Source organism: Schistocerca serialis, chromosome 6, assembly GCF_023864345.2.
Source record: "Schistocerca serialis cubense isolate TAMUIC-IGC-003099 chromosome 6, iqSchSeri2.2, whole genome shotgun sequence".
In the NCBI taxonomy this organism is placed as follows: Eukaryota; Metazoa; Arthropoda; class Insecta; order Orthoptera; family Acrididae; genus Schistocerca; species Schistocerca serialis.
The window spans coordinates 286,989,049-287,004,263 of NC_064643.1; the positions used below are offsets into that span (position 1 = coordinate 286,989,049).

General features: G+C 37.5%; 1 protein-coding gene across 2 annotated transcripts; it reads left to right on the forward strand.

Annotated features, from left to right (window-relative positions):
* Positions 1 to 1,622: 1,622 nt before the first annotated feature.
* LOC126484432 (uncharacterized) lies at positions 1,623 to 13,890 on the forward strand. 2 transcript variants are annotated; one of them, XM_050107949.1, is made up of 5 exons: positions 1,623 to 1,873; positions 2,923 to 3,169; positions 3,397 to 3,527; positions 3,629 to 3,841; positions 13,018 to 13,890. In XM_050107949.1, the coding sequence occupies exons 1-5, from the start codon at positions 1,804 to 1,806 to the stop codon at positions 13,107 to 13,109; spliced, it is 753 nt and encodes a 250-aa protein (XP_049963906.1). In that variant the 5' UTR covers positions 1,623 to 1,803; the 3' UTR covers positions 13,110 to 13,890. The 2 variants fall into 2 exon arrangements, with proteins under 2 accessions (XP_049963906.1, XP_049963904.1); XM_050107947.1 differs by having other exon boundaries at positions 1,627 to 1,873; positions 3,611 to 3,841.
* Positions 13,891 to 15,215: the final 1,325 nt, after the last annotated feature.

Below are 15,215 nucleotides of genomic sequence, written 5' to 3' on the forward strand. Positions count from 1 at the left end.
TCTATACGACACTGGTGACGGCATGTGCGTCACATGAGAGGAATATGTTGTCGACCCACCTAACTTGTACACTTGGCGAATGGGTAAAAAGATTCTTCTACCTTGCCCGATTTAGGTTTTCTTGTGGATGTGATAATCACTCCCAAAAAAGTGATGAAAACATAAGAGTTTGTCACATAAACTGCAACAAATGAATGCAACAGTTTCACAGTCGCACAGTTTTCCCTGTTCTCTGTCAAAACATTTGTTTTTAACGTTTTCAAATTTTTCCGTGTGTAGACCGTCAAATCCTGCATATGTCCAAGCAAATATGAACATGTCCTGGAATTTTGGAGAGTGAAGTTGATTATGTGTGAGTGCCTGAACTTTGATAATTGACACACGATCACGTAAACAATACTGCTCTGTGTACCTGTGCAGCTACGCAAAATAATTGTCTGAAAATAAAAAATTAAACTTTTCACTGGAGGGAAGACTTGAAGCAAGGGCCTCTCGTTCTGCAGTTGCTCACGCTAACCACAGGACCATGGGGCTCCTGAACTCACGTTCACCTTCATGTTGCCTATCTTGCACATGGGACCGAGCGAGGTGGCGCAGTGGTTAGCACACTGGACTCGCATTCGGGAGGACGACGGTTCAATCCCGTCTCCAGCCATCCTGATTTAGGTTTTCCGTGATTTCCCTAAATCGTTTCAGGCAAATGCCGGGATGGTTCCTTTGAAAGGGCACGGCCGATTTCCTTCCCAATCCTTCCTTAACCCGAGCTTGTGCTCCGTCTCTAATGACCTCGTGGTCGACGGGACGTTAAACACTAACCACCACCACTTGCGCATGGACTACTCAATTTGTATATTTTGCTTATTTTTTTCATAGTTCCACACAACTTCTTCCTGTTTTCTCGATTGATCTGTGTTCAGTTTTTCAAGGCCTATCCACTGTGCCAACTTAAATCTGAGGGGGGTGCGATGGGGAGGTTCCCTTGTGAGTATTTCCAGGCACTCAGGCAAGAAATTGAAAAGTATCCAGTACATAGCTTGTAATTTTCTAGAGTTCATTGTCGTTTTTAGACCGTTATCATGCTACTTTTTTCGAAAAATTTAGCTCAAACATTTGTAAATTGATATTTGTAAAAATATAATTGTTGTAAGTATGTTTTGTTGGGAGTTGGGGAGGGGTGGAGGTATCATGACACCCTCCCCCCTTCGCCCGCCTGCCCTTGGATTCTCGCCCGCATTTAGGTGGTATACCGTACTTCCCCTGTAAACTGGCTTATGTATGCGCGAGTTCTGCGCGTCTATGTCTTAGTTTATCGGGCAGTTTTGCTTTGCAAATGGAGCCTGAACGAAATTTCATTTGCTCATTTAGCTTGTCTGGGCACAGCGTCTCAGTCGCCTAGTTTTAATAAATCCGATACCTTGTTTCTTAGCTGTCTAATCAAAATAAAATAACGTATACTCATACGCGATTGTAACTGAGTCCATAAATTTAAAGAAGCATGTGTTATTTTTTCAGAAAGGCTTTACAGGGTGTTCATACGATAATACGTGCGTTCTACACGTAGTCACTGTCGGAGTTCAATGCTAATTGGATGAACTTTTCGTTTGCAAATGTTGCCTGTACCGCATGGTGTTGGTGATCTAAGAGACAAAGCTTCAGCAGTTCAAGGAAGTAGGGGATGAGAAGTGATAGTTCGGTGCTTGTGGCTTGGTTACGGTGTATTAAATTTTGCATTGGCTATAAGTGGAACAGCATCTCTTGCTCAAAATTGCACATGGTTGTCTGTGTTGCTTTTCAGTGAAAACAATGTTCTCCATGTTTACTTACCGATGTTTGACAGTGGCCGTATTGCTAGTATGTGTATCACATGTAACAGGTAGGTCTAAGTGGTTGTTAATATGTTAAGCGTAAAAGTAATTGGAGGTTCTGACATTATTTCAACTTTTTTTTGTCATTCTGTTTTATAACGATGTGATGATGCGGCACAGACCGTAGAATTTTTGTGATAATTTGTAGCACTGACAAGGAACAACAAACTATTTCTATTATGCTTTGCCGCAAGTAGATTCATGTTAAAATGTGCTTAGGGCTTTGGTAGTAGCTATCTTTTAGTATTCAGATGCAGTCCTATCAGCGTTTCGTTACACTGCTATGCTGTGAGAAAGTATTTGAAGATTAATAAGCGTGAACATTGTCCGTAGTAGGATGTAATGCGAATTTTATTTAATCGTGCCATTAGCCAATTTCGACTACTTGTCATTGTCAAACACCTAGCTGCATACATCGCCATGTATAACTTAACACTTTACAAACCTCTCATTAAGATAAAAGATTATTCATGTTTTATCCTAATGTGAGGTGTCTAAAGTGTTCTTTATACATGGCGATGTATGCAGAGAATGTAGTGCTTTCCATGTTGGTTTGACAATGACAAGTACTCGTAATCAGCTAATTGCACGATTAATTAAAAATCGCAGTTCAGCCTACTACTGAACCTGTTTATTAAACATCTGTAGGCTGTAGAACCTGAGAAATACAAGAAAAGTCTAATACAAAATTTTATTTGAACACTCGTGATCAGCGCATGTATCCCCAAAACTGCATAAGTGCCGAAATATTCCAATGAAAATTACAAAAATGTATGTATAGTGTGATGTTGGTAGCGCCCCTCTCTCTCTCTCTCTCTCTCTCTCTCTCTCTCTCTCTCTCTCTCTGGAATTGAATTTGCTGCTGTTTAGCAGCTTCATGGTATTTTTTTTAATGTAGCTACTGTATTTAAGATTTCCACAGCAAATATGCTTTATCAGTATTCTAATGATATCACAGTCAGTATGGATCTTCTCTACACTGTTGGCCAGTCATGTTTACTTACTGATTAATTATCCCACACTTCCATACAACCTCAACATTAATATTTGATTCTAGGTTTTTCGTGTGAAGCTGGGTGCCCAGGTTTCCTCGATGATCCTGATAAAGACAAATGCTGTTTAACTGAATATGGATTACCAAGATGCTGCACATCTATAGAGTACCATATGCAGGTATTGAAAGATGGTGTTAGTGGAGCTCTGAACGATTGGCAGGGCAACTTAGCATCAGGGGACTGGAATGGCAACAGACCACTGCAAGATAATAGAGATTGGGAGATCAGTACGTTTGACGGAGACTCAAAGTAAGTATCACATAATTTGCCTCATTTATCACTGGTTTAAACTGTCTAAGATTCTCAAGTGTAGTATTGAGAACTGCATTTCTTCCTCCTCTGGTTTGAAGTTTAAATTAACAAAGAGAGGTAGATTTTATATTATTTGGGTATTTAAAAAGACTGGAAAAGTGTAAATAATGTCTGTGTGTGTAGTTAAACTCCGTCCTTTATTAAGTTAAAAAAATTGCTTGCAGGTTTCCTACAATACTTATCATAATTGCTATGGCAGCACTTTTTGGAATTGTCGTTACATGTTACATACTCTGTTTATGCTGCCCATGTTGCATACTCTACAAGCGAAGAAAGAGAGGAGCTGTTTACAGGCGTATGTATTTGATTATGGTATAAAAATATTACAATTTTCATAATCTGACAGTTATTTAATCTGATTAAGAAATGAATTTACAGGTGTTGTAACACCCACAGTGACAGTTCCACAAGCGAACCAGTCATCTGCAGCAGTTGTGCCCAATCATCCTCAAGAGGCAAACTTCACACAGCCAACTACAGTTGGGGCAGGTTTGATGCCCAGTGTATATAACCCGCCACCTCAGCCTTTGGAAACAAATTTTGCTGAGCCAGTCACAATGGGACCACCTATGGGATATAGTGGGTACAATCCAGTACATCATCCTCAAGGTAGGACATAATCACACAAATTCTGGTAAATTATTTTATCCTCAAGATAAGATAACTCAAATTTAGTTCAGGCAACACAAGATTGTACTAGTGGCTTGTTTATTTGTTGATCTGTGGACAAATTTTGCTAATTGTTTCAGACCTTGAATTCGTAGTCCTAATAATGTACCTTTGAGTATTGTTGAACATTGTTATTCTTGTCAGCTCTGCAACAGCAGTTTTACTTAGTAGTTGCCACTTACACAATGTGCTTCTGAGAAATGCTGCTAATAGTTGACTGGCCTAGTAGTTCAAAAACTGGACTAGGGCTGTGCACATAAGAAGGGCACTGCATGACGATGGGCAGAGACAACGAAATAAAATACTTAGTAACAGTTGTCCCGTGTGCTGTCTTGGTCCATCTCCATATTGTCTGGCAACTGGTCATGGTAGGTGCCAGAGGGGCCACTGTTAAAGCTTGTAACTAACATTAAAAATATTTATATTCTTAACATGCTGTCACTATCTCTTGTCAAAGCAATACATGTTTTTAGTACTTGACCTACAAGTAATTGTCACAATTCATACAGTGGTTAGCACACTGGACTCTCATTCGGGAGGACGACGGTTCAATCCCGCGCCCGGCCGTCCTGGTTTAGGTTTTCTGTAATTTCCCTAATTCGCTCCAGGCAAATGCCGGGATGGTTCCTTTCAAAGGGCACGGCCGACATCCTTCCCTAATCCGATGAGACCGATGACCTTGCTGTTTGGTCTCCTCCCCCCAAACAACCCAACCCCACAATTCGTACGAAACTATGAAGATGAAGATGTTTGTGTTAAATGCTTAACTGATAGCACTTGCTATAGATTGATGTCACATGGCTGGTGTCACATGGTATACACCCTCTAGCTGTTGTGCGTCGCCCCACGCCATCTGCCTTCGTGTGCACACTGAAGTCCGGTTCAACTTCAGTAGTCGTCGTCGCCATCAGTCCTGAGACTGGTTTGATGCAGCTCTCCATGCTACTCTATCCTGTACAGCTTCTTCATCTCCCAGTACCTACTGCAACCCACATCCCTCTGAATCTGCTTAACGTATTCTTCTCTTGGTTTCCCTCTATGATTTATACTCCACGCTGCCCTCCAATACTAAATTGGTGATCCTTTGATGCCTCAGAACGTGTCCTACCAATCGGTCCCCTCCTCTTGTCAAGTTGTGCCACAAACTCCTTTTCTCCCCAATTCTATTCAATACCTCCTCGTTAGTTATGTGATCTACCCATCTAATCTTCAGCATTCTTCTGTAGCACCACATTTCGAAAGCTTCTATTCTCTTCTTGTCCGAACTATTTATCGTCCATGTTTCACTTCCATACATGGCTACACTTCACACACATACTTTCAGAAAGGACTTCCTGACACTTAAATTTATACTTGATGTTAACAAATTTCTCTTCTACAGAAACGCTTTCCTTGCCATTGCCAGTCTACATTTTATATCCTCTCTACTTCGACCATCATCAGTTATTTTGCTCCCCAAATAGCAAAACTCCTTTACTACTTTAAGTGTCTCATTTTCTAATCTAATTCCGTCAGCATCACCCAACTTTATTAGACTACATTCCATTATCCTCATTTTGCTTTTGTTGACATTCACCGTATATCCTCCTTTCAAGACACTGTCCGTTCCGTTCAACTGCTCTTCCAAGTCCGTTGCTGTCTCTGACACAATTACAATGTCATCGGCAAACCTCAAAGTTTTTATTTTTTGTCCATGGATTTTAATACCTACTCCGAATTTTCCTTTTGTTTCCTTTACTGCTTGCTCAATATACAATTTTCATAACATTGGGGAGAGGCTACGACCCTGTCTCACTCCCTTCCCATCCACTGCTTCCCTTTCATGTAGTATTCTAGCAAGAAGCTGTAATGAGAAAAATGGACCTGCCAAACAATAGCTTTTTACTAAATAGTTGGACTGGCATAGGTATAAGATTCCTGTGGGATTCCTAGAAAGGAGATGTGGCCTATTGGCCTTCTGACAAACAGCATTTTGTTTGTGTTTGGTCAAGACCTTGCTGACTTCTCCATTCATTGAAATACTGGGCTTCCTTTATTATTGCTTTTTGTACCAGTGGATTATCATCTTAGAATATTATTCCCTGTCATTTCCTATGTGAACTGACGTAAGTGATAAGACAGCAGTCCCAAGTTCCCAGCGCACGTGTTGAGTTGATAATTACATAAATCTTTGTGTAATCTTCTGGAGATTTACCTTCTTCTATAAGCACATATTCAACTGATGAAATTCTGCGCTAGTGTGTGGTACTGGACCCCCTTAATCTTGGCTGTGGTGCCAAACTGATCTGTAGTATACCCAATGGATACGTTAGGTTCAAAAGGTGATAATTTGGTTGTGAGTTGGTGAAGGCAATGAATATGAATCTGAAATGAAAATTATGGTAACACATTGATTTGTTCATTAGCCTGATGTTTACATCTGCGCCATATTTAGTGCACTTCCCTTATGAAAATGAGAACTGTATGTAAATTCAAGAACCTATACAGTATTATTATTTAGACATTTTTACTTATGATTCCCAGTTTTTTTGTCCTCTCAAGAATAATCCAATGCAGTTCAAAAGCATAGTGATTAAGAGGATGGTTTGATAAGTCTGGCAAAAAGCAAGGAAAAATGTTTGTTTTTAAAAAACTGCATGACAATCTTGTGTGAGGGATATACACTTGGTCTAGCGATCCTCTAGTCTTTTCATCCCATTGGGGAAATAGGTTCTGTCAAACTCTGCAAAATACTCATTGACGAGTACTATCATTTCATCATTTGATGAAAATTTCTTCCCTGCAAACAAAAATTTAAAGTTACAGAATAGGAAGAAGGCATTTGCGGCAAAGACTGCTGAATGGGGTGGATAAGTCAAAGCCCAGTTCATGCACTTTCACCATTTTTATTGGTGTGTTGGTGCATTATCTTGGTGAAATAGCACTTTTTTGCATGCCGACCTTGGTCTTTCTTCAGTCAGCTCGTTTCATGTGTTCCCACTGTGAAGTGTAATAAGATCCTGTTATGGTTCTGCATTTGTCCAAGTTAGTTATGAGGATTATTCCTTGGGAAACCCAGTAAACAGAGGCCATTACCTTATCAGCTGACAAAGTGATCTTTGCTTGCTTTAGTGCACTTTCACCAGACTTTGTCCATTGTTATGAGTGCCATTTTGTGTCTGGCGTGTAATGATCAATCCAGGTTTTATCAACAGTCATAAATTGACATAAAATGTCATTCAGATTGTGGTTAAACTTCACCAGGCATTGTATTGAAATCTTGGGCTGGTTTTCGTCGACTGAGCAATTGTGGCACCCACCTCGCACACAGTTTCTTCATAGCCAATTCTCCATGCAGGCTATTGTGTAGTGTCTCAGTTGAGAAGCCTAAGCAAAATTATGAATTTTTATTCGAATGTCATGGATTATGGCACGGATTTTGTCAATGGTTTCCTATGTGGTGACCTCAATTGGAGAGCTGGAGTGTGCTTTGTCTTTAGTGCATGTCCGACCAAATTTAAATTCATTAATCAAAAAGTAAATGGTGTTCAGTGATGGCACAGAGTCTGCATGAACTTCATCCAATTCTGTTTGATTTGTGCGACAGTCTAACTCTTCAAATGAGTGTTAATAACAGTATGAAATTCTGTTTCCTCCATTTTCAAGTGCACTCACCACACCAACCATTCAGTCTGTTGACAGTGAACTGAATGCTGTACATTGTTGAAATTCTTTGTATGAACCTTTGAATAATAAAGCTTATCAACTGTGAAAAAATGTATTCTCTTCCTTCATGGAAATTTACTAGAGTCCTGGAACAATTTTTGTACATAATTACTATACCTGAAGAAGAAGTAACATTCATGATGCCACATCAAGGTTGTCTGTAGCACAAAAAGGGTGCATAATTCTGCAACCAAAATTTACACCGTAAGTGCACACCACCTTAGTTATCTAGCTAAATTTAGATTGTTGACTAATTTCAATGCTGCCTCGGTAACGAACTTGACGTATTGTCCCATACAGCATAGCTGCTGAATGATTCTATTAAGACATTGTCAGAGTTGTGAAAGGAGCCTTTGAAATTCCTGCCCCCCCCCCCCCCCCCCCCCCATTGTTGGCAGTGAGAAATCTAGTGCATCTTTGTGTTAATACCGTGGCATTGCCTCTGTTTATCTCCCAGCGTGTACCATTGGGTGACACTGGGTATAACATGTTCAAGTGGAAGTGCTTAGCTTTGTTTTGTATGCGTCTTCATCGGAACTTAATTTGGTTGGATTACATTAGACTAGATGTAGTTTTCATTCCAGTTTATCCATAGTGATCAGATCCTCTACGACGTGGAATATGGCAGAAAACAAGAATACACAATAAATATTTCCAAAATAAGAACAGATATGCTAATGTACCATCCCCAGTTCCCAAAAGATGCCCTTGTGGATGTAAAATCGGTCAAACTAAATAAATCACATCAGTCAGTTCTGCTAAGACATTCATCAGTTGAGTAGGAGGAGTTGGCCAACAATAAATCCTTTAGACTCTTCTGAAACTAAACTTTATTCTTAGTTAAACTGTTTATGGCTGCAGGCATGTTATTGAAAATATGTGTTGCTGAATAATGGACACTTTTTTGAGCTAAATGTTAAAAACTTGGTGAAAGTTATTCTTATTTCGTGTACTGATTCCATGAACTGATTTGTTGATTTGAAAAAGATGCGTGTTTCATGGCAAATTTCATTAAGGAGTAAATATATTGGGAAGCAGGATCTCTAGTTCCTTAAACAGCACTCTGCAGGACATTTTTGAGTTCACACCACAAATAATTCAAATAGGATGTTTTCGGGCTCACAGAACTTTAGCATGACTTGGTGAGTTACCCCAGAAAAATAATCCCACATGACATTATGGAATGAAAGTAAGCATAGTACAATAGCTTTCTTATTTTTGCATCACCTATGTCTCACAACATTCACATAGCAAATAGAGATTTGTGTAGGCACTTCAGCAGTTCTCTGGTATGCTCTTAAGAGTTGATTAGTTGCTTTAGCTTATTTTATCATCAGCTGAATGACAGTTTATATTAATATTATGGAAACAGGAGGCACCCACCTCCACTAAACCACCACCTCCTGAGTCATACATTGCTCACAAACATTAAAAATTGGAGTCAATGCCTGATTTCAGTTGTCTTTATTGTTTGACATTCTGCCAGGTTAAGTTATATTAATCTAAATATACAGTTTTGACCGCACTGTCACATCAAAATAACTAGTAATTACAGTGGAATCTATATTTGTTTGCTTTCTGCATTAATGGAAAATCTCAGATGGAATAAAATTTATGTATGACTAGGAGAGACAGATGTCACTTGTTTGGAGAAAGAAGCTCCTCTATTAGTATCAAGAGTTCAGATGGAAAGTCAGTATTATGCAGAAAAAGGGAGCCTGAAAGGTGGAAGGAATGTGTAGAATGGCTGTACGAGGGAAACCATCTGAACAACTATTATAAAAAGGGAAGAAAAAGTAAATGTGGTGGAAGATGTGAAGCTGCGAAAAGAATTTGAAAGAGCATGGGAGTACATGATATTCCCTCAGGATTAAGGATGTCCTTGGGAGAACAATCCATGACAAAACTGTTGCACTGGTATGCAAGATATGAAACTGGTGAAATATCCTCAGACTTACAGAATAATTTAATAATTTCAGTTTCGAACAAAGGAGATGCTGACAGGTGTGAACATTAATAAACCATCAGTGTAATGAGTCATTGTTGTAGATTACTGCAGATCTCAGGAAAGATCAGTTTGGATTCAGAGAAATACAGGAAAAATATGAAGTAATACTGATCCGAAGATGTATCCTAAGCCTGCCACACAAGGAGTCAGTTTAGCATCGAATGGTTGTGGTTGACTGGGGAGGGGCCAGGAGGCATCACTGTACATACATACATACATACATACATAAATTAATCCTTGTTCCATATCTCATGAATACAACATTTCGTAATGATGTCGAAGTGTCACTTTAACATAAGTTTTCTTTAAGCAAAATAATTAATTAATTTTTTTACAGTTACTACTAAATATCTAAGAATTCATCTATTGAGGAGTTGTCATTCAGAAATTCTTTTAATTTGCTTTTAAATGTTGGTTGGCTATCTGTCAGACTTTTAATACTATTTGGCAAATGACCAAAGATTTTTGTGGCAGCATAATTCACCCCTTTCTGTGCAAAAGTGAGATTTAATCTAGAATAGTGAATATGATCCTTTCTTCTAGTGTTATAGCTATGCATTTCACTGTTATTTTTGACTTGGGATGGGTTATTAATGACAAATTTCGCAAGTGAATGTATGTATTGCAAAGGCACTGTGAATATCCCGAGTTCCTTAAGTAAATGTCCGCCAGGTGATCTTGGGCGGGCTCCAGCTATTACTCTGATTACACACTGTGCAATGAGTACTTTCTCTCTTAATGACAAATTGCCCCAAAATGTGATGCCACATGAAAGCAGTGAATGAAAATAGGCATAGTGGGCCAATTTACTGATACGTTTATCACCACAATTTGCAATAAACATAATACCATAAGTAGCTGAACCTAACCGTTTCAGCAGGTCATCGATGTGTTTCTTCCAATTCAATTTATCATCAATGCACACACCCAGAAATTTTGAGTATTCTGCCTTAGCAAGAGACTTCCGTTCGTAGTCTATATTTATCAATGGTGTTATGCAATTTACTGTACAGAATTGTATAAACTGTGTTTTCTCAAAATTTAATGAGAACATTTGCAGAGAACCACTTAATAAGTTTCTGAAACACATTGTTTGGAATTTCCTCAGCTGATTCTTGCTTCTTGGGTGTGATTACTATACTTCCATCATCAGAAAAAAGAACTAGCTTTGCATCTTCCTGAATAATGAGTGGTAAGTCATTAATATATATTAAGAATTAGGGACCCAAGACTGAACACCATTCTTGGTACCTCCCCAGTTAGAGGACTCTGATGGTTTTTGCAGACTATCTGTACTGTTAATTTCACCCTTTTGCATTCTTCCAGTTAAGAATTAATCAAATCATTTGTGCACTGTCTCACTCATACCACAATACTTAAGCTTATCTAGAAGAATTTCATGATCCACACAATCAAAAGCCTTTGAGAGATCACAGAATATCCCATTGTGTGATGTTCTGTTATTCAATGCATTTAATATTTGATCAGTGAAGGCATTATAGTGTTTTCTGTTGAAAAGCCTTTCTGAAAACCAAATTGACATTTTGTTAGTACTTCATTTTTATAAATATGTGATGCTACTCTTGAATACATACTTTTCAACAATTTTGGATAAAATTGTGAGAAGTGAGATTTGGCAGTAGTTGTTAGCATCAGATCTATCCCCTTTTTTATGCAATGGTTTAATAATAGCGTATTTCAGTCTATCTGGAAAAATGCCCTGTTCCAGTACATATGTTGCTGAGAATCCTACTTATTTGTTGGGAACAAGCTTCTAGTAATCTGTTGGAAATGCCATCAATTCCATGTGATCTTTTACTTTAGAGTCGATTTATTATTTTTCTAATTTCAGTCAGAGAGGTGGGTTGAATTTCAATTTTATCAAATTGCGTAGCTACTGCGTCTTCCATGTACTGCCTTGCATTTTCTAATGAATAGCTGGATCCTATTTTCGCTACAACACTTAAAAATGTTTATTAATGTTTTGTACTTCTGACTTCTTGTTAACAAACTTTTCATTGTGTTTGATAGAAATACAGTCTTCCTGTGATATGGGTTGCCCTGTTTCCCTTTTCACAATATTCCAAATTGTTTTAATTTTATTATCAGATGTGCTAATCTCAGACATAATACACGTACTTATGGACTTTTAATAACTTTTCTTAATACAGTGCAGTAGTTTTTATAATGTTTCACTGTTTCGGGATCATTACTACTCCTAGCTATATGATACATTTCCATTTTCTGTTTGCAAGATAATTTTATCCCTTTAGTAAGCCATGAGTTTTCACATGGTTTCTTACAATTATATTTCAGTGTTTTCTTAGGGAAACTGTTTTCAAATATACTCACAAAGGTATCATGAAATAGGTTAAATTTTAAATTAGCATCATGTTCCCTGTACACCTCATCTCAGTCTAACTGTTGCAAGCTTTTTCTAAAATTTTGAATTGTTAAATCGTTAATGGAACACACTATTTTGGAAGACTGTTTTGCATTGCTGTATGGAGCTATATCATGTACTGTAACTAGCTGTTCATTATGATCAGACAGACCATTCTTAACAGGAAAAGTTTTTATTTGATTAAATTTATCTTGGTTTATGAAAACATTATCTATCAGTGTGCTGCTTTCCTGTACCACCCGAGTAGGAAAATCAATAACTGATGTCAAATTCAAAGAACCAAGTAATACTTCAGGCTCAAGCTTTCTATATTGGACTCTTTCAGAAAATCTATGTTGAAATCCCCACAAACAATAATTTGTTTTCCTTTGTGTGACACGTAGCACAACAAAGAATCATAGTTTTTCAAAAATAGTTGAAAATTTCCCAATGGGGACATGCACGGCTACAATTATAAAAGTGCCATTGTTTAGTTTCTCACATGCACATGCTTGTATATGTTGCTCTATGTAAAAATTTTTAGTTTCCAAATTTTTCGCACTGACTGATTTTAACATATGTTGGCAGCTCTTCCTCTCTCTTCATAGTGTCTCTACTTACAAAAGCTTATATCCACCTACATTTACCATTTCCATACCTGTGACTATATGATGTTCTGACAGGCATAGTAGATCTATTGCACCCTCACTTTCTAAATCTTCTAAACACATAAGAAGCTCATCCACTTTGTTTTTTAATCCCCTGATATTCTGATGCAATATATTAACATTATTTTTCACTGTACTGTCACTGTAGTCTGATGTGGTATTTTTTGTCATTGGCTACAGACTGTGTTTCTAATCAATGAAGATGACATGACAAGGTTTGTTTTATTTACGAACTTTTTTCTTCCTTTTATTGTTACTGTGATCACTAAGAATTTTGCTGTTCTGTTCAGATGTTTTATTAATGGTTAGAAATGGTCCACAAGCTTTCATTGAATGCTTTTGTTTTTTACAGTTGCCATGCAGCCACCTCCTCCATATAGTGTTGCAGTTGCAGGTGATCCTTATCCCAAACAGGCACCATATAATCCATTATATCAACAGTAAAAGGAAAAGAAAACTTAAAATTTTTAACTCACTGCAATGACTGCATAATTTGGTCATAAATATTGCCACAGGGTGAAAGTCTGTTGCATGTTGACACGAGTTCATAATGTCTATGTAAGGAATGGATACGAACCTCTTACTCAAATCTATGACTCCCTACCTTGCACAGTTTAGAATTTAGTAAAGAGAAAGGTAAAGAGAATTTAATAGTTCATCAGTAATAAATATCTAGGTACATTTCATGTATCATATTTTATAAATGTGACCTATTTACATTGTGTGCTTCCATATATCAGTGAATATATTTAGTGTGGGGCATTTGCCTCGCGTTTTGAAAATTAATGATATTGAGCACTTTGTTTAAATTTTTTATACCATTCTAAAAAGTAGTTAAAATGTTGGAATTATATACTGCCATGCTGAGCAGTACTTTTTTGAAGTGGGTGTATAGGAAGTTCGTTAGAATTCTGAAATTACATAATGTGCTTCCATATACAAGAATTGTATTACGTATTCAAAGACTTCAAATCGACACAGTCTTGTGACTTGCCACTAAAAGATTCATTTTTGGGTGCTATAAGGTGGGTGCCTTTAAATAGTCATCTACTTTTTAGAGTATTTTTTATGTAACTATAATTATGAATTGATCTGAATTAGTGTTTGTGAATTGTGTTACTGTGTTAAACGCCAGTAAAGATTCCTAAAATCATGACACTAGAGTTATAAGAAACTACTGTAGAGCTTTATCAATTTTTTGAAAAATAAAAGGATTTTTCTAGTTTTCTTTGTCTTCTTATTGCAAAAAAAAAAAGTGTGTGTACTAGTTAGTGTGTACTAGTTGTCACGATAAGTTTTTGACAGTTCCCTTTGTAATTAACACTCTTAAATTTGACCATAGTAGTAGTTCAGCACTATATCATGCCTACGTGCACTTTTTTAATAACAGGAGCTGATACAGATATCAAATTCTTAAAGATGAGCTTCACTAAGAAAAATTATCTCAAAATAAGTTTTACAAATTTATCCAAAATCCGTATATAAATTTTGTCTTAGAGTTGACAGAAGAAGTTGGCATTGTTAGGTGTATGTATTGCTTCAATTCTGGATACTACAATTCCTTCAATGTTGGAATCCGTATTTTTAAACAAGGATTAGTCTCCATGAGAAAGTTAATTGCTCCAATAAATACACTGTTTTTGACATCCAAAGTATACAAACACAAATTTCATCGCAAGACAATACAATTCTAACATTAAATTGTTGCTGCCTGCAACTTATAACATACTCACACTGTACCAGACAAGTGTCAGCAGTTAAACTCTTTGATAAAATGTAATATTACAATGTGCATCTTTTACTATTTCCATTTGCGTTACATAATATGGTTTCAATATAATGGAAGGAAACATTCCACGTGGGAAAAATTATATATAAAAACAAAGATGAGGTGACTTACCGAACAAAAGCGCTGGCAGGTCGATAGACACACAAACAAACAAAAAATACACACAAAATTCAAGCTTTCGCAACAAACTGTTGCCTCATCAGGAAAGAGGGAAGGAGAGGGGAAGACGAAAGGAAGTGGGTTTTAAGGGAGAGGGTAAGGAGTCATTCCAATCCCGGGAGCGGAAAGACTTACCTTAGGGGAAAAAAGGACAGGTATACACTCGCCACACGCACATATCCATCCACACATACAGACACAAGCAGACATATTTAAAGACCAATGTCTTTAAATATGTCTGCTTGTGTCTGTATGTGTGGATGGATATGTGCGAGTGTATACCTGTCCTTTTTTTCCCCCTAAGGTAAGTCTTTCCGCTCCCGGGATTGGAATGACTCCTTACCCTCTCCCTTAAAACCCACTTCCTTTCGTCTTCCCCTCTCCTTCCCTCTTTCCTGATGAGGCAACAGTTTGTTGCGAAAGCTTGAATTTTGTGTGTATGTTTGTGTTTGTTTGTGTGTCTATCGACCTGCCAGCGCTTTTGTTCGGTAAGTCACCTCATCTTTGTTTTTATACATAATATGGTTTTTATGAGAATATAAATAATGTCGTGTTTGCACAGTATTTAGTACTGTAATAAGCTGTAAGTCATAAATTTATAT

Coding starts and splice junctions, on each gene's coding strand:
- LOC126484432 (XM_050107947.1), top strand. CDS start 1,804: ATGTTCTCCATGTTTACTTACCGATGTTTGACAGTGGCCGTATTGCTA. Junction 1,874..2,922: donor ATGTGTATCACATGTAACAG/GTAGGTCTAAGT, acceptor ATTTGATTCTAG/GTTTTTCGTGTGAAGCTGGG. Junction 3,170..3,396: donor ACGTTTGACGGAGACTCAAA/GTAAGTATCACA, acceptor AATTGCTTGCAG/GTTTCCTACAATACTTATCA.